This window comes from Helianthus annuus, chromosome 17 (assembly GCF_002127325.2).
Source record: "Helianthus annuus cultivar XRQ/B chromosome 17, HanXRQr2.0-SUNRISE, whole genome shotgun sequence".
NCBI lineage: Eukaryota > Viridiplantae > Streptophyta > Magnoliopsida > Asterales > Asteraceae > Helianthus > Helianthus annuus.
Genome location: NC_035449.2, coordinates 15,097,647 through 15,125,524, shown reverse-complemented (window position 1 = coordinate 15,125,524; position 27,878 = coordinate 15,097,647). Strand labels below are relative to the sequence as shown.

Here is a 27,878-nt window from a genome sequence, read left to right as displayed (position 1 = left end):
ATTTTAAAAATTTCGGACGAAAAAACAGAAAGCTACAGAACTAACCGAAACACTAGCAGGATCAGGTGCAACCCCTTGCCCCTTAAAAGCTCCACCCCGGCTTCTAACAGATTAAATATTATAAAAAGGGTGGCGAACACGGAGATATGACATTTTGAAATCATTATTTTTCTTACAATAGATTTTCGACATAGATTATTTTAAGGCTATGGGGTATGGGGCGTAGGTTGGAGGAAAACACCCAAACCACCACCCCGGGTGGGCTTGGGTTGGGGCGTGGCCCTTGGGGCTTGGGTTTCAACACTCTTCTATGTCCGTTGAAGCGAGTTATGCATCGTATATCGGCAAATCGTGTGTTTACTAACTTCCCACACACCGACGATTCGATACCTACCCCGTTTACACAATCGCCCATCAACCTTTCACCAACCCCCATCGACCTTTCACAAACCGAAACCGAAACCGTCCCCGAAACTCAACCACCCAACGATGCTCCTTCCGCGTCGAAACCCATCAAAAAGAGAAGTCATAAGAAAGGGCCGAAATACGAAGGAGCAAAGAAGCTAGAGATGCCCAGAAACAAAGACGAGATGATTTGAAATTTCTATCCCAGCCCATTGATCACCTATAGGGTGACGAGTTACAACTAGTCTTGGGTTTGAGAGAAGAGATAAAAAACAAATATAAACGTTAGGATTTTTTTTTTTTTTTGTAATTTTCTTTATTTAAAAATATTAAAAAAATTAATTTTGTTGTTTTAAATTTGTTGTTTTAAAAAATATTCAAGTAGCCCAGCGAAGCCCACCAAACCCACGCCCCACCATACCGTGTTGAATGTGGGTCAGCCCATGTCTGCCCCCCCCCCCCCCAAGCCACGTGTCAACTCATGCCCCAACCCAAGCCCAACCCCCGCCCTACTATACCCCACGGTCTAAAGCCCCTTAGGGGACGTTATGCGACAAATGACGAAATACGTAATAGGGGGTTTTATAAGCCTATCACAAGAGGGTGTAGTCATAAAATAAAATACCTATTATTACTTAATTATTAATTTTCTATTTTTTTCATTTAAACTTAAACCCATTTGTCCCTTGTTCATCACCTCTGTTCTTCTCATTTCTCCAAATTGGTACAAACGAACCCTTTTAAACAAAAAGAGATGGGTTAGCCTTCAAAATTCAATCTGATGCCAATTTCGTAGAAAAAGATTGAATCTTGATCCAGTTTCATTCAGTTTAGTTCAATTTTATTAAACTTTTGGTGTTTTTTGATACTAAAAAACTGGAACAGGGGGAGGTTGTTGATCCTCACAAAGGTCTGATTCTGATTCTGAATCCTAAAAACAACTCATTATCATCCTCGTCGTCGTCGTCCTCGTCGTCATCATAAACAACTGTTGTATCCAGATAAAGACCAAGAAGAATAAAAGTTTAAAGCTTTTCAAACAAAACAATTAACTCTTCATGAATTCCATCAATCTCCCCCCCCCCCCCCTCACGCCGCTATGGTCTTTGCGAGGACACAAGCCCATAGCGCCGACCGTAGTGGTGTGCGACGACGCTACAGGGCGCTATGCCTCTTTTATATGAAACACCACTACGGGTGGCCTAAGTAGATGATTGTTGTTTGTTTACACAAATACGTAAAAGGTAGCGAAAAAGTGTTTCTCTCCTATGTATAAAAAGAAATTGTACGACATATCACTAATTGCCAATGCACTAAACAAGACCCAATTACATAGAATTATACAAGGATATGCAAGTAAAAATTGCATAATATCTATACTATATTATAATACATGAGGGAATGATTCCCAAAAGTTAAAAACTTCTTCCCTCATTATTTATAAATAAACCTCTAGAATGAGGGTAAAGTGGTCTTTTAAACCATAATTATTTTTTAGTCCCTCAATCTATTACATTTAAATCCTTCACGTTTAACATAATTATGGGTAATTAGTTACACTCCCCCCCCCCTTTAATTCTTTAATGTATTCCTGCGATATCTTACAACCCGTAATGTTTTAAAAAAATCCGAAGGTACCATGACGATCGGCATATTTTTTTAAACGTTTCGATAGTTGTCTTTTTTTAGTTTCGCCGTGCGTTCATAAAGTACAAATAGCCGATGCGTAAATGTACAATTGATTAAAGCCAACATTTGTTTTCTACCCAAGCCAGCTTTGACCATTACCTAGCTACCGTACATTAACATTTGTTTTTTACCCAAGTTTTTTATTTTGAACGACATTAATAAACTAAAATATTCCCTAATTTTACTTGTACAGAGTCAGTTTGTTCTGGCATGTTTAATATAGTAAGTATAGATAAAACTCACAACAAACTAAACAGGATATGTGCATCTTATTTTAAAAACTTAAAACTCACAACAAACTTCTTAAATAAATGGATGACCAATCTAAAACTAAACCCTAATGGACTACTATAAATACATAGCAAACACTCACAATTCTACATTTCTATTGCTAAACAGATTTAAAATATGGAGCCAGTTCTGAATTCACTTGATGCGAAAAAACAAGCATGCGATATTGAAAAATCTAAGGTCGGTTCTATGATAAGTTTTGTTATATCGCAATAATGAATAATTGTTTTCTTTTATTTACTTTTATGTGAATACTAACTTATTTGATTTTTCAGATTCAACACACCAATTTAAACACCCCAGGTGTCGAACAAGCTTTTGTTAGTTTTTAAGTAATATTTTCGCTTATAATCTTTCATATTAACAAGTTCGTTATATTATTATTTGGTGTTTTATTGTAGGATGATGGTGATAATAGTGTTGAAGTTATTTCTTATGGTACAATGTTCAGTCCATACAAGTCTAAGCTTCAACGTCAATTTAGTGAAGAGGTAATTTTAAAATTTATTTAATCTTTTTTAAATTTTTTTATTCTATATTTGTTCTTTTTTTAAATTTATTTAATCATTTTTTAACTTTTTTATTAAATTTTTGTTTTTTAAGGATCGGAAGTATGAGAATCAAAAGAAAAGATCTAAGAGACTCTCTGAATGGAAATGGGTCGAGGTTATAAATTTAGATGATTCTGAGGACGATGAGAAAGAAGATGAATTAGATGATACTGCTGATTCGAGCACAAACAAGAAAAACGGATCAAAAAAGTAGAGATTTTAGATGAAATATATCAAGTGTTTTTATGTTTTTTTTTTTCATTTTCAGTTGTTTTTGTTTGATATAGACTATCCCATGAATAATAAAGTTTATTTTATATTTGAAGTTTATGTTTTGTGTTATTTTATTGCACTTATAATTTACATCTCGATTGAACTAATATACTTTAGTACTTAATCATGTTCGTATTATATAATTTACATGTTCGTAGTTGATCATTTCCAAAGAGATAAATTCGATTACCAAGAATGGCCAAAACATGAAAACTACCTCTTGGTTTGGAGTAAATTCAAGATTGTATTTACAAAGCACACTAAACTTATTCAATTTAACAGTCATGTTTCACGAGGATTTCGTATATAACTATTAGTGTCTTCTAAAAAAAAAACTGTTGGACGACACGAGATATGAAAAAATAATTATATAATATTATAGATTTTTCGAATAATTTGTATTTCTTAAATAAAAAGATAAAGTTAATAAAGATATAAACTTTTACATCCTATTTTTTTAATAAAAACTGTTTTATAAAAATATGATTTTTTAAATATTTATAAAAATGAAATTTAACATTAGTTAAAGGTGTTTAAAACGTACCTACAAGTCACCTACTATTTTTTACTTTTTACTTTTTCAAAAACGAAAATTTTAAAATTAAAGTTTATTGGATGAGTATGATGTGGATATTTAAAAAAGTTACGGACTTTAAACAATAAAATTATAAACTTTATTATTTCACCAACAAAATAAACTTACTTATAACGATAGCAACTTATTTTTTATTTTTTGTCATTTGTTTAGTATTTTTTATTAACAAACGAATCTTTACATGTTTAAAACAATTTTTCTATTTATTATTAATTTTTATAACAAAACAAAACTTTGATATTTAGTAGATAGAAGATAAATTATGTTCCAAAATTTTAGGAATTATTTAATACTAATTTACGGATTAGTAGATAGATAGTAAACTATATCCCAAAATTTTAGGAATTATTGAATACTAATTTACGATATTTAGTAGATAAATAGTAAACTATGTCCCAAAATTTTAGAAATTATAAGTCAACTAATAAAAAAATAATTATTGCAGTTATTCTTAGATATTAATCTAATAATTTGCATTTTTTAATTAAAAAGTAATAAAGTAATAAACTTTAAAGCTAAACTAAAAAACTGAACTTACTATGATATAAAGTTAATAAAAAAATAATTATTTTATAAACATTTTTATAACAAGTAATATAAATAAAATACTCCAGAAATTTACAATCTTTACTAGATAAATTCTAAACTGGGTTCCAAATTTTTAGGAATTATAAGTTCAACTATATTGTTATAGATAATATTAGTCAGTTCTAAAATAATTATTTATCAACTTGACTAGATACATAGTAGTAGATTGTGTTGCATATTTTTAGGGATTATTAGGCTATAAAGTGTGGTCATGACCCTCATGACCACCATGATCCTCCACATCAGTGCCATGTCATCGCCCTCTAATTCACCATCCAAAATCACTATCCTAAGGGTGTGGTCATGAACCAAACCACTATCCACCCTTTTTTTATGTGAAATATATTTTATTTATTTTAACTAAACAACAAATAAAATTAAATAAATTTAGTAATAAAACTACATAACATTCAAATTAATAAAAAAATAACATCCAAATTTAAACTACATATTATAAACTAAGAAAAAAAACTACTCGTGAAGTTGAATAGGCCGACTTTGGCTTTGTTGGAGCGTTTTAAGTTGTTGCTGATATTGTTGTTGAAATTGGATTTGTTGAAGTTGAAACAAACTAGTAGGTTGCGGGGTTTGAGGGAGTTGCGTGAACGCGTTAGGATTCGGGGTTTGAGAGAGTTGCGTGAACGCGTTAGGAGTTGGGGTTTGAGGGAGTTGGTTGAACGCATTAGGAACTTGATTATAGCTTGCAAAAGAAAATTGTGGAGTCGCCCACATCGGATCAACGGGTGTCGTCCACGGGGTTTGTGGCGGGTTGTTCGGGTTGCTTGGATCCATGGTAGTATTAACTATAGCTTAATGACACACACATAAACAAAATTGCATAAGTTATAAACAAACGAACCTCAATCAATATGCATGACAATATTACTTTAGTCTTACTTTCATTGAAATGTAATGCACTTACTTAAACACACAAAGAAGCACCAACAAGATAAAATAAGAAAATCACTGTGTTTAAAAAATGATGTGCACTTATGCTTTCAGGTAAAACCAAATTACCTTACACATTCAAAAGATTCACAGTAACATCACAAAGCTGTTGTATCAAAAGATTCCTATAAAACTTTATATGGGAGAGGTACTGGGCATACATATATAATGCGGATCAGAAAAAAAAGTGGTCGGTGGGCGTCCGACCCCTCAAACTTTTCGCTCAGAAATTTTTGGGTATATACGTTTTCGACCCTCTGGTTCTATAGAAATTTTTGGATTTATACGTTTTCGACTCTCGTCTTCATTGTCAAGCTTTGCCAACGTTAATGCATATTTGACAAAGCTAACATTTAGAAGATTTAATATACATATTTTTCATCATTCGTATACATAAATAATTGATAGTGGACCCTAAAATTTGTCAGTGAATTCACTCTATGTTTTACTTCCTCGATTCCTAAAGATTATTTAAATACATAACGTATTTTTGTTTCACTATCATCAAAGCCTCAATAAACAAAATCATCCATAAACAAATTGCAGATTACAATGAAAAAGATGCACAGTAAACAAGCATGTAATTTGCACAGTAAACAAGCATGTAATTTGCACAGTAAACAAACATGTAATTGCAGATTGCGATCAAAAATTTTGCTGCTGTGAATTAAAAGATTGCGATTACTATCAAAAGAAAATACTACATATAGAAAAAAGTACCTGTGGAGCAGACGATCACATATTCTGAATTGAAAATTTCTTCTTGGTTTTGGAATTAGGTTTGCGTGAATAATGGAAAAAAGGGGGACGTGGTTGCCGTGGTTTAATCCACGCGAACCACTGTGATTTAATGAGGGGGGTGGTATAGGGTATGAATAATGGGCCTATGTGGCAAATCATGACCCAACCATGACCCCCACACCCTATAGCCTTAGTTAAAAGTAGACTTATATAGATAAGATTAGTTAGGAACTAAAAATTTGAACTTAGTATGATATAAAGTTAATAAAGATATAAACTCTTATCATCCTATTTTTTATAAAAACAGTTTATGAAATCTTATAAAAATATAAATTTTTTATATTTGTAAAAACCCGAAATTTAACAATTTAAGTTAAAGCTCTAAAACGTACTTACGAGTCAAATACTATTTTTTTTTTTATAAAAACGAAAATTTTAAACTTAAAGTTTATTGGATGAGTACTATGTGGATATTTATAAAAAGTTATGAACTTTAAAGAACAAAATTATACTTTATAATTTAACCAATAAAATAAACAAACTTTATAATTATAACAACTTATCTTTTATTTTTTGTCTTTTGATTATTAATTTTTATACAAAAAAAAAAACAATTTTTTTTGTGTTTTGGTTATTATTTTTTATAAAAGAACAAAACTTTTACATATGTGTAAACTTATGAGTTATGACATATATACACCACAATAATGTTATCATAAATAATATACGAATAAGAAAACTATCAGAAACGAGTTTTGCAATGCAAAGTGTCGCCCCAACCGCATCGGGTGGGCACCCTACTAGTTGTTTCTTTATGAAAGAGGTTATTAAATTTGATTTTATCTTATGTATAATTGTCCCCTAACATAATGTGTAGTGGGGCTTAGCGACTTAGTTAGCAAGGAGCATTATGAGACTTGGAGATCAAAAGCGGTGTAGTAGTATAATGTCTTTGTAATGATTACTCAATTATTATTTTTTAGAAAAAATAAAACAAATAATATTATCATAGAAGAGTTGAAAATTTCTTTTCAAAGTTTAAGAGAGCACGCCTGGGTTTTTTTGTCGATGAGGTGATGTGCGGGGCATTATGGGGCGTTAAGTGACGCCACTCGCCTTTCCGCTACCGATGGTCTAAAAAATGAAGTGATTAGTACGATGTTATCAATAAAAGTAGAAGATTATTAGTTAGAAAATCAAAATAAAATTAAAAGATTATTAGTTAGAAAATCAAATTATATGTTGACGAATGAACAGTGGTAAGCGGCTGCAAGTACTCAACTCTCACATTTCTGGTGGTCTTCACCAAAACCCTACTGCGATGGCGTCCGAGAAAGACGCCGCTCTTGCAGCCGTTCCCTCCGATTCTCCCACTATGTACTCTCTCTTTCTCTCTCTATCTGATGCTGAATGTTTCTGTATATTAGTGGGTCAACGTTTCTTTTGTTCATAGCGACGATGATTTGTTCATTTTAATTGAGTGTGTTTGTACTGATAACTAGATTGTGTTTTACGCCCTAGATCGGAATTGGGATGGGTTTATGTTGTTGTATTTTCGATTGCAAATAAATCGAATTGATTAAACTAAAGTGTTAGTGTATTTTGTTCTTGGATGATGATGTTATGTGTGGAGATAATCAAGCACACCCTCTTCTATGATGATGTCTTGTAATAGTATTTATGAATTTTCAACTTTTCTTAGGATGCAGGTTCCAGTTAAGATTCTTTACTTATATTGTAGTAAGGCGGACCTAAACTTTCTTACGTCTTCTTCGTCACTTGTGCGTATGGTTGATCATCTAATCAGGCCGTTTCTTTGGTGCTTTTCTGCACATGTAAGCACCATTGAACTTGCCATGGAAGAGGGATGGGGGGGATCGTGTGTAACTTGCTTTGGATGTTACCAGATTCGGACATATGGTGCTCCGAATGTAAGCACCTTTAGAGTTTAGACTGCCCACAAAAGAGGGGGATGGGCTTTTTGTGACCAGACTCACGTCACTTCAGACATAGTGCCCCATATGTTCATGTGTAAATTGAAAATCGTCCGCCCTGCACCCACCCCTCGAGTATATGCTTCAACAGGATTCACACAAGGGTAGATTATAAACCTCTAGTGAAATGACCGCCCGTAACAAAGTACATTACATAGTATTACTTAGTCCATTTTAGGGATTGGCGACTTACCCATTCAGTGACTTTGGCATTGGATGTTCCCCAAATGGGTACTTTCATGGCCACATATCTTTCTGGCTAAGGAATGGGAAATCCTTCTCCTGTAACATGAATCCAATTTGCATTTCATCCGGGAAAAGCCATCTTCAATATTTTTCTCGATTTTGAACAATGAGAAAGGCTCGTTCTAATACTCTATTCGAGAGTTATCAGTATTTATCAAATCGGTTTCTATCTAACGGAACACTATTGGATCAAATGACAAAGGCATGTAAGTGTTGTTAGACTTGCAACAGAAGAGGGGGAAGATCTCTTTGTGACCAGAATCCGGCATAACTAGCTCGTGACATATGGTGGTTAGGACGTTTCCAGCTCCAAACACGTGATATTCCGGATGGTGAGGGTGAGGGGTGGGGTTACGGGTTACCCCTTCAAGAAGCGAGTGATTGCGTTAATATAAATAACAAGTTTTTGATATTATAGGGCTTGCAAATAACAGAATAAGCTGATGCCGATGAAGCTAAAGGAAAACTAGTAAAAATTGCATATTATGTATTAAACCTAACTATGTTGTTTCATATCCTTTTATTTTGTTGTAAGTTACCCTTGAATTTATTTTCTGGCATATTGTGTACTCTGTTTTGTATCTAGTCATTGTTTATATTTATTTGTTCTGTAGTTTTTAGGTATCATTGATTTTTTATATTCTTCTAAAAGGCTATCTTGCATGAACACCTCACAAAAATGTTAACGTAAGTCTTCTTTGTTTATTTTGCAGTTTTGACAAGATCATTAACAAAGAAATCCCAGCAAATGTTGTTTACGAAGATGATAAGGTTGCGCATTACCTTTTAAATCGTTAAGGTCTTTTAATTTTGAACCAAGATTGTGTGTATTCCATGATCAATTTTTATGTATTTATACAGTTATTAGCTATATTCAAATTTCAGTGAGGAGGTTAAATCTTTGAATCTATGATTAAGTAGCTAAAACGAAAGGCAATATTTGTCCAGTGAACGGTCCATGTATAGAGCACACAGGTTTCATTGGGTAAATATCATGAGTCAAACAATCTTATCGAAATCTTGACCTAGAAACACATAGGTTTAATAATATTAGTAACTCCGGATTTAAAACTATTTAAGTGAAGAGTTGATTGAGGAGGAATCTTTCAAGTGATTAATATCATTTTTCTTAGCATAATCAATCTATTTTGTGAATTGTAACCGGTGAGTGACGAAGATACGTGTTAATTATAAACAAACGAAAGTTTGTGCTTGGAGTTTTAATAAGAAGTCATATCGATTTAGCATGCATGTCCCGGTATAGTTTTCTAGTTTATAAATCACACTATAAGTTTATAATCTTTATTTTATATTGTATATTGTACGTTGTAACAATTGAAGTCATCGAATGTTTCTTCTTGTTGCAGGTTCTTGCATTCCGGGACATTGCTCCTCAAGCACCAACACACATCTTGCTTATTCCAAAAGTTAAGGATGGCTTGACCGGTCTTTCTAAGGTAATTATGTATATTCACGCATAGTTGTATATTTATATGCAATAAATAAAAGCACCATGTCTCGGTTTCCAACACTCTTGGTGCTTAGAAGATACTTTTCGGGGTTTCATGTATGTGAGCCCCTTCCTGGTTAATGGTAGGGCTGATATCTCAACATGAAGCTTAAATTAAAAGTATCTTAGACTGTTGATTGATGGTCAAACACTTGTATTAAGCTACATGTTGCGATAGGAGTAAGAAACGGTTAAAAGATTATTTGTTTGGTTATTACGAATTTACGATTTTGTTATCCTTTCACATGATTAATCAGCTTAGCATATACTTCCGTGTGATCTTGTAGGCTGAGGAGAGGCATAGCGAGATTCTTGGCCATCTTCTCTACACCGCAAAGGTTGTAGCAAAGCAAGAAGGTCTTGAAGAAGGGTTCAGAATTGTCATTAACGATGGCCCAAATGGATGTAAGCATAGTTCTCTATGAACACATATATACTAAGGCACATTTAGGGGTGCAAACGAGCCGAGCCGAGCCCAAGCTTGATCAGGCTCAAGCTCGAGCTCGATTAACTTATGAGAGCTCGGGCTCGAGCTCGAGCTCGGCTCATTTGTATTTTCTCAAGCTCGAGCTCGGCTCGTTTGTTATCTATTAATTAATATATTAAATATGAATAATAGACTTTTTAGGCTCGCGAGCTCGATAAGTGAAGCTCGGGCTCGGGCTTGTTTACTAAATAAGCTTATTTTTAGGTTTGAGGTCGGCTTGTAAACAAGTTTGAATAAGCTCGGCTCGACTCGGCTCGTTTACACTAAGGCTCGATAAGGTTCGACGAGCCTAACGAGCTTCACATGCGAGGCTCGAGCTCGGGCTCGATAAACAAACGAGCTTTATTTTAGGCTCAAGCTCGGCTCGGGCTCGATAAGGCTCGGCTCGTTTCGAGCTTTTTCTCGAGCCGAGCTCGCGAGCCGCTCGGCTCGTTTGCACCCCTAGGCACATTCAATGTATGGTTAATATTAAGTAGAGCGCCGGAAGAACCACATAACCGCCTCTTCTTCTCTCTCCTACCATACACGTACAAGTCTTTATGTGTTTCCTCTACTTAAAACTGGTGCAATAGACAGGGATTTATGCGGTTCTCTGCTTAAATTTGATTTTTGTATTGTTTTTGTTGGTGCATTTTAGTTTACAAATGTTCTTTTGGCAGGCCAATCTGTCTACCACATTCATGTTCACCTACTCGGGGGACGCCAAATGAACTGGCCACCTGGCTAATCTGGCACCTGCCCTCAAAGCCTAGCGGTTCCGATCATGTCTTTTCTTGTTTAATGCTAAACTTATGAAGTGAACTACATAGTTATGGGTTTAAGTCTTGAACCAAATAGCAGGTTCTTTGAACTAGTGTCATTGTTGGCAAACACATATTCTATCTCATAACGATAATAATGCTAGGCTGTGAGTATTTATTACCATGGTTGTTTGTGATTGGCTGCTATTGTATGTCTTGTCTGTTTTCTAAAATAACTTATTAAGGTTTATTTTTTGGTTCTGCAACTTTTTATAACTAGCTATAAAATATTATTGCCGGAAATAATATCATATCTGTAATTTTCCGGCAATAATATTATTCAAACATAAAATTTCCGGAAATTATATCATATCTATAATTTTTGGTTCATGTCTTTCGTACGTTTTGTACGTTAAGCATGGGCGAAGCTTTTATGGGCAACTGACCCCACGAACTTTTCGCTCAGTAGTGGAGAGTATGTAGTTTTCGTATAGAAATTTTTGGGTATATACGTTTTCGATCCCCCGGTTTTATAGAAATTTTTAGGTCCGGTGACTTCCGTCCTCCCGGTCGGAAATCTCAAGCTTCGCCACTGACGTTAAGCGTATATGTACGTTAACTTAACTCTAAAAAACTATAATTGGAGAACCAATTTACTCCACTCAAGGACAAAGAGTTGGCTGTAATCCTGATCATTTGCGAGTAACCTCTTCACTGAACCAACCGAGAATTGACCCGAATCATCTCCCAGTCAGATCCATTTGTCCTTGTGATCTGAAAGGGTAACCGAAGCCACCAACGAAAGACAATCCCGCTGATGATAGCAATTAAAATAAGTACTGAAACTTGCTTGCAAGCTTTGGCTCAATAAAGCTTCATTTGAAGTAGAATTAGTAAAACAGAATACTTAATTTGGGAATATAGAATTCATTCAAATCAATCATCATTGAAATTATCACATGCAACATGCAAGGGGGGACTCTGATTATAAAAAAACTAGTGTTTAACCCCCGCATTGCAGGCGCGGGAGTCGTAAAACAGTGTTAGGTATTAATTAAGCAAACGACGACTAAAACCGAAAACAGTCGTGAAACAAAAATGCGAATTTATACCACCACGTGACGTAAAACGTAAATGAACTCGAATTTATACCAAGGAAGCTCTAACTTAAATACAAAGAAAAAATAAAGCAAAACTTGAAAGGCTAAAAATGAAACATACAAACCTGAGGGACTAAAAATGTAAATCAGTAGAAGACGAAAACCATAAAACATAAAAAAAACCTCACTATGAAACAAAAACTAAAAAATCAAGGGTTATGAAGTAACCCAAAGAAAAGTCACGGCACTGAGAAAGAATCAGGGGGCTGTTTGTTTACCTCTTAATGAGGCTCTTAATGGTTTAGACCTCTTACTGGTTCAACACTTAATGGTTCAGACTGTTTGTTTCACGAGCAGATGTCTGAATGGTTCAGACATTTGTCTCTGAATGGTTAAGCATTATACAGAGTCTGAATGGTTAATACCTCTAATCTGAATTGGTCAGACATTTGCCTCTGAACGGTTAAACATTATACAGGCTCTTAATGGTTCAGACCTCTTACTGGTTCAACACTTAACCATTCAGATGTTGCCAAACAGCCCCTCAAAGGACTAGTGGATTATTGGATCCACTTATGTATAATTGGGCTCGCATCCAGTTAAAAGGGGGTGGCGGTGCAACTTGTTGCCCGACTACCTGTCATTGCTTTGTAATTGCCCTTTTTTCATGTGAAATGATTATTGGATCCACTTATGTATAATTGGGCTTTCATCTCTGGCCTTAGCTAGTTGGGCTTTTCTTTTTATCCTGGACATCTTACTCTAGCAGGCTCGCATCCAGTTAAAAAATTTACGAGTAAGTTGACTTGAGATGATTATACTCAAGTTTTTGAGTTAATTCCAAATAAGTTAAAATTCACAATTTACTTTAACAACCTTAGGGTGGTGGGAATGCAAGGGGCTAAAAGGGAGCACTAAAGTTGAGGTGGCAAGGAGTACCAACTTGAAACAAAAGATATGTTCGTCTCTAAAAATAAAAAAAAAAAGTTTTACTTTGTACGAGATAAAAAGAATTTGGGCCCAAAAAAAAAAACCCAACAATGCCCCTCAATTCATTAATTAGGTTTTCAATTAGTTTTGTTTATTCAATTGAGTCTGAATTACTTTCATTACATTTTCACAAGTTGGGCTTCTTAAAAGAATTTAGTCAATCGGACCCTTTACGAATTTCATTGGCAAATTGGGCCACAAATCCAAAAGTCTTAAACTGTTACGGACCTTTTAACGTTTTTTGTTCTTAAACTCAGGCCTTTTAAGAGTTTTTTAATACATGTTTTTATATATACATATAAAATAAATTTAAATTTTTATATATATATATATATATATATATATATAGGTAAAGAATCCTGTAAAAAGTGGCTAAAGTGTAAGAAGTGTAAGAAATAATCTGGTGTTGACATGTGTCCATCAATTATATTAATGAATAAGGGTAATAATGTAATTTACTCCTAATAGTAGTTAAAGTCAATTAAAGGAAATTAGATCATGTGTTAACTATTTTAGGAGAAATTATAAAAAACATATTATTTCTTACGATTCTTTCTCCCTCATCCCCACCAAAACCATAGCCCCCAAGATGAAACAATCTATGATTCAAGTCATGGTGTTTTATCTGGAGACATTGTTCATGGCGTGGTGTTTTAAACATCTATGATTCAAGTCATGGTGTTTTATCTGGAGACATTGTTCATGGCGTGGTGTTTTAAACATCTATGATTCAAGTCATGGTGTTTTATCTGGAGACATTGTTCATGACTTGAATCATAGTCAATTTTATCCAGTTGTTTTAAAACACCACGCCATGAATCTGATTACAGTTCTCTTTATGATAATGTATGACGAATATGCAACCAAAGACCTCCTACAATTAAGGTGAATCATTAATTCCTATATTTAAGGAAAAAGGAGTGAATGTAGGAGTTTTTGGTCGTGTATGATATGATTACCATATTTCAAACATTGAAAAAGACACTATTGCCCTTCAATTTTACATAAGGTTCCTCTAATTAAAACACAATTTACATTTTTATACCCTATTGATCTCAACCATTAGATCAAATATCCAATGGTTTAAAACACTTCTAACCCTTCTTACATTTTAGACACTTTTTACCATATCACTACCCTATATATATATATATATATATATATATATATATATATAGTGGAAGGTTCAAATGAGAAGAATTTTTTTGTAAGAAGAAAAAAGAAGAAGTTTCAACCAATAAGAATGTTTCATTTTACTTCATTTAGTATTTGCATTTAATTTTAATATAAGGGTATATTGGTAAACTTACATAAATCATTAATTTGTGTTCTTCCTCTTTAATAACTAACTAAATTAAATTTGTAACTTCTTTTCAAAATAAATACTTTTTCCAAATTAAAAAAAAACAAGTTAATTTAAAATGTAGAATAAATTATTAGTTGTGTAGGATAAATTACGAGTTGTGTAGGATATATTTCGAGGTGTGTAGGATCAATTTCGACTGCGTAGGATAAAATTCTATAATGTGTAGGGTATATGTAGGATAATTAATGATTAGTTGAGTAATTAATTAAAGAGACAAAAATTAATGATATGAGTTATAAATGAAATAATATTTTACTAATATGCCCTTTGTTCTTTTTCTTCTCAAATGAACCTCCCCCTATATATATATATATATATATATATATATATATATATATATATATCGATTTGGGACCTAAGCTGTCGCCCATCAGGCACTTGCTTAAGGCCGGCCCTGACAAAGAAGGAATAGAGGAGCAGGATGGAAGAGGGGTTGCAGGAACATCAATGAGCTCTATCAGGACCGGAGGAGCGAGATGCACTCCATCTACCCTTATATATATATATATATATATATATATATATATATATATATATATATATATATATATATATAGGGTAGGGCTATATAGAAAACCCTATATATATAAAAAACCCTAGAAAACCCAACCTCCCGACTTTTTTTTTTTTTGAAAAAAATAACACATGTAATATACATGTTTTTAAGAGTTTGGGCCAAAAAAATCAAAAAAGCGCCGAAGGGATGATTTTTAAAAAAAAAATTTCAGCAATTTCTGTCTTTTGTGCCTAACACATGTTAGGCAACCGGACATTGCTGAAATTTGTTTATTTTTTTTTTAAATCCCTTCGGCGCTTTTTTGTTTTTTTTGGCCCAAAACACTTTAAAACATGTATATTACATGTGTTATTTTTTTCAAAAAAAAAAATGTCGGGAGGTTGGGTAAAAATGGGGGGAGATTTGAGTTTCCAGAGTTTTCTAAAAATTTAAGGGTTTTTTGTCATTATCCTATATATATATAGGAGAAGGATCCGTTAGGAACCACCTTTTATTGCGAGAACCACGATAACCAATGTGAACACAACCAAAAATACCTAAAAAATCTAAAAAACGCATATTTTTTTTTAATAATTTTTATGAAAAAATCGCTACTTTTCGTTATTAAAAAAAATTTGGCTACTAAAAGTAGCGATTTAAATTAAAAAAATATTAATATAAAAAATGTGTGTTTTTTAGATTTTTAAAGATTTTTTAGGTTTTTTGGGGTTTAGTTTTTAGCATTTAGCTTGGGTGGAGGGTTGGGGGAGGAGGGGGTGGGGGGTTTTTTTAGGTTTTTGATGGTATAGCGAGTTTATTTTGTTGTGTTCACATTAGTTCTCGGCTTCTCGCAATAAATGTGGTTATCGCATGAACCTTACCATATATATATATATATATATATATTTATATATATATATATATATAGGGTAATGTTATTGTAAAAAAGATTAAAAGTGTGAGAAATACTGTGAAGATGACATGTGTCCTCAATCTAAATTAATTCAAAAGGGTAAACAAGTAATTTTATCATTAATTCAATTAATTCAAAACTTTCCATAACAGCCACCTTAATTATAGGAACAAGATTTTTTTAAAGATCTCTAAAAAACACTACGAATAACACTGCAACCACCATTCAGCACATATATAACACCATTCAATAATTATATAACACCATTCAATAAGTATATAACACCATTTAATAAGTATATAACACAATTTTAAAGATCTCTGTAAAAACACTACGAATAACGCTGCAAAACCACCATTCAGCACATATGTAACACCATTCAATAATTATATAACACCATTCAATAAGTATATAACACCATTCAATAAAGTATATAACACCATTCAGCACATATAAAACACAATTCAATAAAGTATATAACACCATTCAGCACATATATAACACCATTCAATAAAGTATATAACACCATTCAGCACATATATAACACCATTCAATAATCATTACATCTCTGTATTATCTTCTTCTCCACTGCCAGCACCATCACTACAGCTCCGCCGTCGCCGTCGTGTAGAGGTGGCCAACCACCTGACACCACCTTGCTGGATGTCTTTTTATCGCTCGAACCAAACCACCGGAAACCACCTTGCCGGAACCCCTGCCCCTTCGGACACCCAAACCACCGCCGGAACAAAACAGCTGCCGCCGCACTCATCGGAAAAACAAGAAGGGGGGGGGGGGGCGCTGTTCCGTCCGGAAACCACCTTATCTGATTTAGAATATTATCCGATTTCAAATTCACAGATTGATGATTATTGATGATGATGATTCGAATTCTGGAAGGAGGAGGAGTATTCGAATTCTGGAAGAAGAAAAAGAGAATTCGTAATTTTAGGGAATTGATTTACAGTTTCTTATTTTCAGGTGGATATAAAAGACACAATTGCCCATACAATTTTCAAATCAGTCCAAACTAATAAAAACATTTTACAATTTGGTCCCTATTGATCTCAATCATTAGATCAAAAAATCTAATGGCTGAGATTCTTTCTTACCCTTCTCATACTTTTGGTCTTTTTTTACAGGAACCTCAAACTATATATATATATATATATATATATATATATATATATATAAGGGGAAGGTTCATTTGAGAAGAAATTTAATATGAGAAGAAAAAGAAGAAATGACATATTAGTAAAATGCTATTTCATTTATAACTTATATCATTAATTTTTCTCTCTTTAATTAATTAGTCAACTAATTATTAATTATCCTACACTAGTAGGAAACCCACGCGATGCGGCGGGGTGACAATTTACAATGTGGTATTCATTTTATGTTAGTTTATCATTTCTCTTGTAATTGTATAGTACGTATGTTAGTTTTTTTTATCCGTGACATCAATGTAGTCTATGTCATGAGCCTTACAAATCTCAATTCATTTAACAACTAATGATACACAACTCCAAATCTCTACTAAATTACACCAAATTATCATCTTACTTGAGTTTGAACCCAAGACCTCTCACTAAAAGGCAAGAGTATCTACCAAGTGAGTTTGCTCCCAGATTAGCTTTACATATTTCAATTAAATATAGCAAACACACGAATAAGAAAATATAGGCATAAACATGTTGCACGTTTTGAATGTGTATAACAAGCTAGTAACAAGTCTCAAGTATATTACAAGTAGCCCGATTTCACATACCTTTAGTATTCTATATTGTATATAAAAATTTGCACCAAAAGCAAAGAGAGGTTGCAGTAATAAGATAAATCAAAGTTGATCTTTCCTCAAGTTTTTACACTAAACCATCACAGAAAGATAACTTGGTCTAAAAAAAAACAATCATTTCTCCAATCAAAATAAAACAACAGAATTCTTCAATCTAACTTGTTCAAATAAATAGAACACTGCAGCAAATAGCTAACCCTATCATCCTAAATTATCATCAAACTTTACTTTGCCTATTTCCAACTGCAATACATCAATAAAATAATTGTTTGAAGATCTATTATGACAAAAGGGTGAATTCGTAAATTGAGAAGGTCCACGATTCCACCAATCACCAGTTCCAAGTAATATTTTACAAATAGAAGTATGAAGTTTTCAGTTATTAAAAAAATGAATCTGGATTTTTGTTTATTTGATTACTTACATACTGCACCTTGTCTATATATCCATGGATCACCGGACTTGCTTTCTTGTCTTTTGGAGTTTTCTGTAGAAAATGTGAAAATGAAACCAAATGAAATTGAGAAAAGAATAAGATTAAATTCTAAAACTACATATTAAAAAAGTGAAATTAAGAAATACCTGAAGATTCACAATAACAACATTGCCACCACCTGGGAGACACTTCGAGGCAACTTGCATACATGAGTTATTTGTAAACTGAACAGAGTAGAAATTATCAATACACCCATAAAAGATTCATTTATTTACACTCCAACCAGTCATAATCCATGAACCGAAGTCATAACTACATATTTAGTTATCTTTTTTTTTTTGCGTATTTAGTTACTTGATACCCCAAACATAATACAACATCGGCCTATTGATAGTACATATCAGCTAGATTCATTTCTTCAAATGGGAAGGCATCCTGCACGAGCACACAAAGCATTTAGAAAGTGATTGAAAAAACAGGTTTATAATTGATAATAGACTTCTGAATCTAGTACGATGAGCTTCAACCAAAACTAATGTTTATTTAGCTTTTCAAATTCCAAATTGGCTTTTGTTCTGTAAAACTTTTGAGCCCTTTGAAAATCCTATTATATTTGAAAGTTTGACCAGCTCTATTGAGATAAGTAGTATGTCTAAAAAATCTTTGCAGCTCAACCTGGCCCATACCAAAAGATTACCCATTGAAGCCATAACACAGCATGCCTGGCCTGCTCCTTGTACCACTCCTACAAGGGAAGGCTGTCTGTGACACTTTTCACATATCTATGGACATACTTATGGTCTGGATTGATCCGAGACAACAATATTAATATAAACCTTTTTAATATATACGGTTAATATTCTTTCAAGTTAATGATTATTCAAGACATCATATTAAACTAACAGTTGCCCTCAACAAGATTTAGATACCTCAAGGCTATACATTCCAAAAGAGAACTTTATTTAATTTTTAGGTCATCCCAATTCAATACCAAAGTAATATCAACCCATCAGCTAAACTATCATGGATATTATACAATTTCCAATGTCATTGTACCAACTAACGTTTTGTTTTGAGAAAAGCTTTGGTTGAGATTATTTTAACAGACCACGCCTAGTAACCTCCAAACATAACTATTAGTTGACATGGGGCCATTAGCTCATTGCATTAATTTAGTGCTGTAATAATAATAAAAAAAACAATGGATAATTTGGTTCTTTTTTCTAAAAACCTTGGAACCATCTTCCTCTAGGATAATATCAGGCCACTTCTCTCGAGCTCCACCAAACATTTGTTCAGTTTTCAATATCATCGTTCCTATATAAAAGTAAAAATAAGATACAAAAAGTACCCCAAACAAAAACGTTATTGGTCACTTTGACTGGTTTGGCCGAGTGCAAAATCCCACATTAGCATAATACAAAATAAAACTACAGAAAGGTACTTGCCTCAAAATTTTGTATGATTATCATGCTAATGGCAAAAGGACATTTATTTTTACTACCTAACTTACTTTGTAAACACTGAACCTTATCATGTAAATTAGGTTTAAAATTAGTTAAAACTGCTAATCCACCAAATTTAACTCCAAATATTGTACAACTGCCTTTTAACAAAGAAAATGTACAACATATCATGTAAATTAGGTTTAAGAATAGTTTCACTACAACTACAACTACGATTAACCACATAGAGAAAATGAACTACTGTTACTTCTCTAATTTAAAAGTAGCTTTAGAAAAACTATAATAACCTGGACATTTCCAGGGGGATCTCTTTCAAGCAACAATCGATTTTGAAGTGCTGAAGGAAGCAACTCAAAAGGCTGCAAAGATTGAGATAAAAGTTTGTGTATCCATATTCCACTATCGTCAATGGTTTCATGAGCCATATTAACATCATAAAGTAATCGAACTTACCGGGAACTAACAGTCTTATTCTCGAAATTCATAAAAAAGACAATGAAACCCTAGAAACAACAAAGAGGCGTAACGATATCGTAACAATACAGACCAAAATACACACAGGATAATTGATTATACTAAAAGATTTTACCGGTGGTTACAGCTCTTCATCGTTGTCACAGATTCGAATTTGAGAGAGAGAAGAAGAAGATTTTAAAACTGGTTTGAATTTTGAAATGAAAGGGGAAGTACAACATGAAGGCTAATTATAAGATTTTATTAGACCTTTAAAATTGGGAGTTTTGTTGATGTTTAACTAAAGCATAAAGAAAATTTTTAACAAAAATAATTTTAGTTTTAAAAATGATAATGTTTTTAGCTTTCAATATATATTTTATTTGTGATGATGACTAAAAATATGTCGGGCTTTAATTACTTGTACACTAAGGCATCATCTACTTGTACATTTTAATCCACATTATAATATGGTATAGATTACACATTATTGTACGAAAAACATAAAAGATTATCAGTTGTTATTTTATTCTTAAATCACTTGTACATTAACGCATTATCTACTTGTACATTTTAATCCGTGCGTCGATATTGAACAAGACAACTACCGAAACGTCGACAAAAATGTGTAGGTCGTCATGCTATCTTTGGATTTTTTTTAAACAATATAGTTTATAATATATGCCAATAATAAGTAGAAAAATTATAGGTTTGTTGTGGAGTGGTGAATTGTAACTAATTATCTATAATATTGTTAAAACCTTAGGGATTTAAGTGTAATAAGTTTAGGGGCTAAAAAATAAATAGTGTTTAAAAGACCAAACTACCATCATTTTAGGGGCCTTTCTATAAATAAATGAGGGAAAAAGTTCTTATTTTTTGGTATCTTAAAATGTCCTTGCCTCATGCATTATAATATAGTATAGATATACTCAACAAAACCTACACATATCAAAATTTTCCTACATATACCCTACACATTATAGAATTTTATCCTACACAGTCGAAATTTATCCTACATACCTCGAAATACATCCTACACTGTCACACCCCAACCGATGGCGGAAACATCGGGATGAGACGAAGTGTGTGTAGATTGCTAGAGACGTCATAACACTATGTGACAATATTTAATTAAATTCAAATTTCATTGCAATACTAAATTTTCAAACAAGGTTCAAATATAAATAACAACATAGTTTCAAATTGTAACATAACAACTAAGATAAATTAATCTAGGTGTGTATCTAGGCCACCCTAAATCTCGTTTCATCTTTAGTCCATACTTCAACAATTAACCTGCAACATGTATTAAAATAGAGTTCAATGCAAAAGCAAAGGCGAGTATACAAGTTTGACTACATAGCATAATTGAATAAAAACTCATATCCAACATGTAACATAGCGATTAAATTTACTAGCGATGCAATTTTTGGCGTACTATATGATCAAACCCAAGAATACAACGCACAATAGCCTAATCCCAATAGTTTAGCGGGATAGAAATGTTTAACTCAACAATACCCAATTAGAATAGCGGGCGGGGCGTTAATCCTATAGCGCTATAATTGTTAAGGTGGGCTAGCAAAGTTAATGAGCATATAACGTTACAAATCGTTCATAGAGCATACAAGCATAGCAATTGATCACAATAGTTTCATGTTTCGTTCATAGATAGAGTATGTTTTGTTTTAAGCATAAAAGTTTGTTTTGTATAATCATACATGTTGCATCCCAAAGTGAAAAGGGAAAAAGGGATCGAGTATACTCACGGTTTACAAGTGGTGACTTGAAGTTCCGAGAGCAAGTTTGTAGATGAGTTAGTTTGGAGCACCTTGTCCTTCTACACAAGGAAACGTAGGTGTGTGAGTTTGGCGTATACGGAAGATTATAGATTCGGAGTTTTTAAAATATAAAGAAAGTAACATAGGTGAAAATAATCATCTTGTACACATAACTCTTGTTCTTGACACTATTGAAACTCAAAAGAGTTGCTATGATTTCATGGATTCGAAGATCCATTAGAGTCGTAACAAGGGCATGGTCATAGATGATGTAACGTCCACTTAACAAATAACTATTAAGTCATCATCAAGTCTTAGTTACTTAGATGTATACGTATAGAATAACTTAGATATTATATAGTCTTACAAGTCTTAAAATTCAAGCATGAGGTAGGAGATTAATGTCTCCATTTAGGTACCTCTTTGTGTCATAGAATACATACATGAGGTAGGAAGAACAAGCTTCCATTTAGGCACCTCTATTGTTCACCACTACACTTGTTGTTATAAACAACAAGGAGGGTCATGAACATACAAGTATCAAGGTATTAACAACAACTAATCTATAGTAAAACATCAAGTAATGAGTGGATTCTTATGAAGGATAGCCCAAGCTAATCCAACCATCACACATTCAACAAGTTTCACACTTGAACATTACTTGTGGGTAAAACCCTAATTAAAACAGAAAGTTTATGAGGTTTTAACCTCTGATTTAGATGTCTCAACCATGTTTTTAAGCTTAACCAACCATAAGAGGGGTTGTAAGCATTAGGACATTGGTTTGAGATGTGTTTCACACAAGTTAGATGAAGTTTACATAAGTTTGAAACAAAACAGAAAGTTTTTGGTCAATTTCGGAGCAATTCCAGGTCTGATTTCTCCAAGGAGAAGTCAAGGAATCAAACTACATGATTAACCAAGCAAGTAGGAAAAAGAATCGAGTGAATCGGATAAGAATTGAGTGAGTTATGCTCATTTCGTGAAGGGGTGTCAATCTACTCGAACCTTTGCTTTCAGCTACGGTTTGGAGGATGTTTTGAGAGTTTTTAGTGTTGCAAAAGTGGTAGGGAGGCTGGTTATAAGTGGTATTTATAGGGGGAAGGATTAGGGTTTCAATGGGTTGGGCTTTGGGAGTGTTTAGAAGGGGTTACACCTTGAAACTAGCCCACAAAACCCAACTATATGGGGCTGAATTTTGCTGAATTTGGGCTGCCATATTTCTTTATTTTTTTATTTTTTTTAAACATTATAATGAGTAATTTTGTTAGTTAAGTTGTGTAATAATATGCAACAATGTTTCCCCTAACTTGTAACAAGGTGAAATATGAAATAAAACATGATTTAACTAGGTAAAAAGTGTAATGTACAAGTATGTAACATGTTTGTAAGTGACAAGTATATGTTGCATATTTACAAGTTCAACACATGTTTGTAAGTATCACAAAGAAGTATCAAATGATCTCATGATTAATCGTATTATGGTGTATGTATAGTATGTAACAAGGAAATGCAAGTTTTCATTCATGATCAAAATCTCGAGTTTACAACGAGTACTAGAAGGAACGAGTACAATGATACAAAGCTTCCAAAATTAGCAACACGAGTAAGACAAGCTATAAATAGAAAGTACAAAACACAGGGCGTTACAGTCTCCCCTCCTTTAGGGAATTTCGTCCCGAAATTTGGGAAGACTCAGGGAAAAGATGAGGGTACTTCTTCTTCATATCGCTCTTGAGTTCCCAAGTAAACTCAGCGCCACGTTTACCTTCCCATCGAACCTTGACGATAGGAATTTTACTGCGCCTCAATAACTTGACTTCTTGGTCCACGATTTCCATGGGTTTCTCCACAAAATGCAAAGTGTCGTTGATTTGAAGATCTTCGAGAGGAACTTGAAGTCCTTCATCAGCGAGGCACTTCTTTAAGTTCGAAACATGAAACGTGGGATGAACATTGTTGAGCTCTTGAGGTAAATCGAGTCGATAAGCCACCTTGCCAATCCTTTCGAGTATCTTGAAAGGACCAACATAGCGAGGGGCAAGCTTTCCCTTCTTACCAAAACGAACCACTCCTTTCCAAGGAGACACCTTCAGTAGGACGAGATCCCCAACGTTGAATTCCATGGGTCTGCGTCCCTTGTTAGCATAGCTCTTTTGACGATTTCGAGCCTTGAGTAGATTATCACGGATTTGGTGAATCTTATCCGTTGCTTCTTGTATGAACTCAGGACCAGTAAAATGTTTGTCGCCAATCTCGTGCCAACTTAAAGGAGATCGGCACTTGCGGCCATATAATGCCTCGAAAGGAGCCATTTGAATACTAGAGTGGTAGCTATTGTTGTACGAGAATTCGATCAAAGGTAAATGCACATCCCAACTACCACCAAAGTCGATGACACAAGAACGGAGCATGTCCTCTAGGGTTTGGATAGTACGTTCAGTCTGTCCATCCGTTTGAGGATGAAAGGCCGTACTGAGATTCAAATGAGTACCCATAGCGGACTGAAAAGTTTGCCAAAGACGCGAAGTAAATCGACCATCACGATCAGAAATGATGTCTAGGGGAACACCATGATAGCGTATGACTTCATCGGTATAGATGCGAGCAAGTCGTTCAACCTTGAAATCTTCACGAATAGGAATGAATTGAGCGGACTTGGTCAAACGATCGATGATCACCCAAATGCTGTCGTAACCAGAGGGTGTACGAGGAAGTTTAGTTATGAAGTCCATCGCAATGCTATCCCATTTCCAAGCAGGGATTTCAGGTTGTTCGAGTAGACCAGAAGGTCGTTGATGCTCGGCTTTGACTTTCGAACAGGTAAGACATTTGGAAACGTACACAGCAATGTCTCTCTTCATACCAGGCCACCAATAGGATGTACGTAGATTATGATACATCTTGTCAGCGCCAGGATGAATTGAGTACCTAGATTTGTGTGCTTCGTTCATGATAAGGTCACGAAGATTGTCGCGATCTGGGATCCAGACGCGATCACAACAATAGAGAAGACCATCAGGTTTCGAAACGAGTTGACTCTCAGAAGCTCCACGTATTTCTACAGCCATGGAACCTTCATTGATAGACGAATATTGCGCTTCACGAATGCAATTGTGAAGATTGCTCGAGATATGAAAACAACGAATGACATCTACATGAGCCTTACGACTAAGTGCATCGGCCACGACATTTGCCTTACCAGGGTGGTAGCGAATCTCGCAGTCGTAGTCGTTGAGTAATTCCACCCAACGTCGCTGTCGCATATTGAGTTCCTTTTGGTCAAAGATGTGTTGTAGGCTCTTATGGTCAGTGAAAACCACACACTTAGTACCATACAGGTAGTGTCGCCAAATCTTTAACGCAAAAACAACTGCGCCAAGCTCGAGGTCGTGGGTAGTATAATTCTTCTCATGTATTTTGAGTTGGCGAGAGGCGTAAGCGATGACATTGTCTCGTTGCATGAGCACACAACCAAGACCACGATTTGATGCATCACAATACACCACGAAATCATCATTCCCATCAGGAAGAGCGAGAATAGGAGCGTTGCAAAGCAAATGCTTGAGAGTTTGAAAAGATTCCTCTTGCTCAGGACCCCAAGCAAAAGGTTTCTCTTTTTGAGTCAACGAAGTGAGAGGAACGGCGATCTTTGAAAAATTCGAGATGAATCGACGGTAATAACCCGCCAATCCTAGGAAAGAACGGATTTCAGAAGGAGATTTAGGCGCGGTCCAATTCTTCACAGCTTCGATTTTTGCAGGGTCGACATGGATTCCTTTTTCACTAACAACGTGTCCAAGGAATTGAACTTCTTTGATCCAAAACTCGCATTTAGAAAACTTAGCGTATAAACGTTCACTGCGCAAAAGTTCGAGTATAAGACGAAGATGGCGCTCATGATCGGCTCGAGATTTAGAATAAATGAGGATATCGTCAATAAAGACGATCACGAAGCGATCCAAGTAAGGTTTACAAACACGATTCATGAGGTCCATGAACACAGCGGGTGCGTTGGTTAAGCCAAAAGGCATAACCACGAACTCGTAATGTCCATAGCGAGTACGAAAAGCGGTTTTGGGAACGTCCTCTTCGAGGACTCGAAGTTGATGATAACCAGAACGAAGATCGATTTTGGAAAAACAGGTAGCGCCTTGGAGTTGATCAAAGAGATCGTCGATACGCGGAAGAGGGTAACGATTCTTGACGGTGAGTTTGTTGAGCTCACGATAATCGATACACATGCGAAAGGAACCATCTTTCTTTTTAACGAAGAGCACGGGAGCACCCCAAGGAGAGGTACTTGGACGGATGAAACCCTTCTCGAGGAGTTCTTGAAGTTGCGAGGATAATTCTTGCATCTCAGAAGGTGCAAGACGATAAGGAGCCTTAGCAACAGGAGTTGCACCAGGTACGAGATCAATACGGAAATCAACAGATCGAGGTGGAGGAGGACCAGGCAAATCTTCAGGAAAGACGTCAGGGAAGTCGCACACCACTGGAACATCACTTATACATTTTCCCTTGCCCTTTTCTTCCACGACGTGGGCTAAAAAGGCAAAGTACTGTTTGCGTAAGTACTTATTCGCTTGGGTGCAGGACATTAACTTCAGTCCCTTTGAAGGTCGGTCTCCATAAACGTGTAAAACGTCACCAGAAGGAAGAGGTAAGCGAACGAACTTCTCGTGACAAGCGATTTCAGCATGGTTCTTTTGAAGCCAATCCATGCCTATGATAACGTCGAAACTGCCCAGTTGCATGGGTATGAGATCGATAGGGAAAACGTGCTCGTTAAGAGTAAGACGACAATCGAGGAGAATGGAATCGACTAAGATGGATTTGCCATTGGCGACTTCGACGGAAAACGACTTGGGTAGCTTAGAGCGTGCGCAATTTAACAATGATTCGAATTCTAAGGACACAAAGCTTTTGTCCGCACCAGTATCAAACAGTATCGAAGCATAAAGATGGTTAACAAGAAACGTACCATTAACGACATCATTGTCGTTGCGTGCTTGATTCGCGTTCAGGTTGAAAGCGCGTCCACGAGGAGGTTGTTGTTGCTCTTGATTCCATAATGGGCATTGGGGGCGAATATGATTAACATCCCCACATTTGAAACATGCCCTAGCGGGTCTTGCGTTTGGAGGAGCAGGTGGAGCTTGTTGCGCTTGTTGAGCTTGTGGCGCTTGCTGTTGTTGGTAGCGGCAAAAGGCGGTGTCATGTCCATAACGGTTACAATTGCCACAACGACGACATCTAGCAGTGGCGGGATGATGGTAGTTACAGGTGGCACACTTGGGGTGAATCCCAGTGTACGGCTTTTGGGCATCAATGGGAGCAACAGGGTTAGGGTTAACAGGCGGCACAATCGCGTTACAAATGGGGTTGGATTGCTTTCGCTTCCTTCCCCTATTGTTATTCGACTGTTGGGTAATCTGGTTGGCTGGCTTGGAAGAAACAGGTTTTGCGGCTTGCTTATCACGAACGCGATTGTTATTAAGGGAAGCGGCCAAGCGGTACACGGCTTCGATGTTATCGAGGTTGGCTGCCTCAATCGTATCGCGCATGCTAGGGGGTAACCCATTGATGTACTTGGTTATCTTGCGTGCGGTAGTCAAGACAAGGTGAGGGACAATGACACTGAGTTGCTTGAAACGGGTGGTATAGGCTAGGTTATTATCATCAATCTGCCTTAAGACCCAAAATTCTTCTTCCAACTTTTGTTGCTCGTGCGGGGGGCAAAACTCGTCCATCATTAGGGCCTTAGTCTCCTCCCAGGTCAACGCATAAGCCAACTCGTTCGAACGTATGTTTCTTTCATTCGACCACCACTCGAGAGCTCGGGCTTGGAATACCCCAGTCGCGCTACGCATCTTGAGCTCGTCAGGGCAATCGCTATTGATGAATGTGACCTCTATGCTGTCAAACCACTCAAGCATAGCGGTCACCCCATCATTGCCAGTAAATGGCTTGGGATTGCACGAAGAAAAGTGCTTAAAGTTGAACGAAGCGGGCTTG

The 27,878-nt window shown here is 35.2% G+C and overlaps 1 protein-coding gene and 2 long non-coding RNA genes across 4 annotated transcripts; 2 read left to right on the top strand and 1 right to left on the bottom strand.

The window, feature by feature from the left end:
* Window positions 1-2,826: 2,826 nt before the first annotated feature.
* LOC110926028 lies at window positions 2,827-3,261 on the top strand. The gene is made up of 2 exons (XR_002584940.2): window positions 2,827-2,876; window positions 2,989-3,261. It is a non-coding gene; the product is annotated as an uncharacterized LOC110926028 (long non-coding RNA).
* A 4,041-nt stretch (window positions 3,262-7,302) lies between these two features.
* Window positions 7,303-11,265, top strand: LOC110921357 (14 kDa zinc-binding protein). Its single transcript, XM_022165672.2, has 5 exons — window positions 7,303-7,458; window positions 9,035-9,092; window positions 9,689-9,778; window positions 10,119-10,236; window positions 10,978-11,265. The coding sequence occupies exons 1-5, from the start codon at window positions 7,331-7,333 to the stop codon at window positions 11,043-11,045; spliced, it is 462 nt and encodes a 153-aa protein (XP_022021364.1). The 5' UTR covers window positions 7,303-7,330; the 3' UTR covers window positions 11,046-11,265.
* A 6,579-nt stretch (window positions 11,266-17,844) lies between these two features.
* On the bottom strand, window positions 17,845-20,294 carry LOC118489104. Of its 2 annotated transcripts, XR_004886232.1 has the most exons (6): window positions 20,210-20,292; window positions 20,074-20,123; window positions 19,908-19,979; window positions 19,386-19,471; window positions 18,301-18,589; window positions 17,845-18,205 (listed from the first exon to the last, which is right to left on the bottom strand). It is a non-coding gene; the product is annotated as an uncharacterized LOC118489104 (long non-coding RNA). The 2 variants fall into 2 exon arrangements; XR_004886233.1 differs by lacking the exons at window positions 19,908-19,979; window positions 20,074-20,123 and having other exon boundaries at window positions 20,210-20,294.
* Window positions 20,295-27,878: the final 7,584 nt, after the last annotated feature.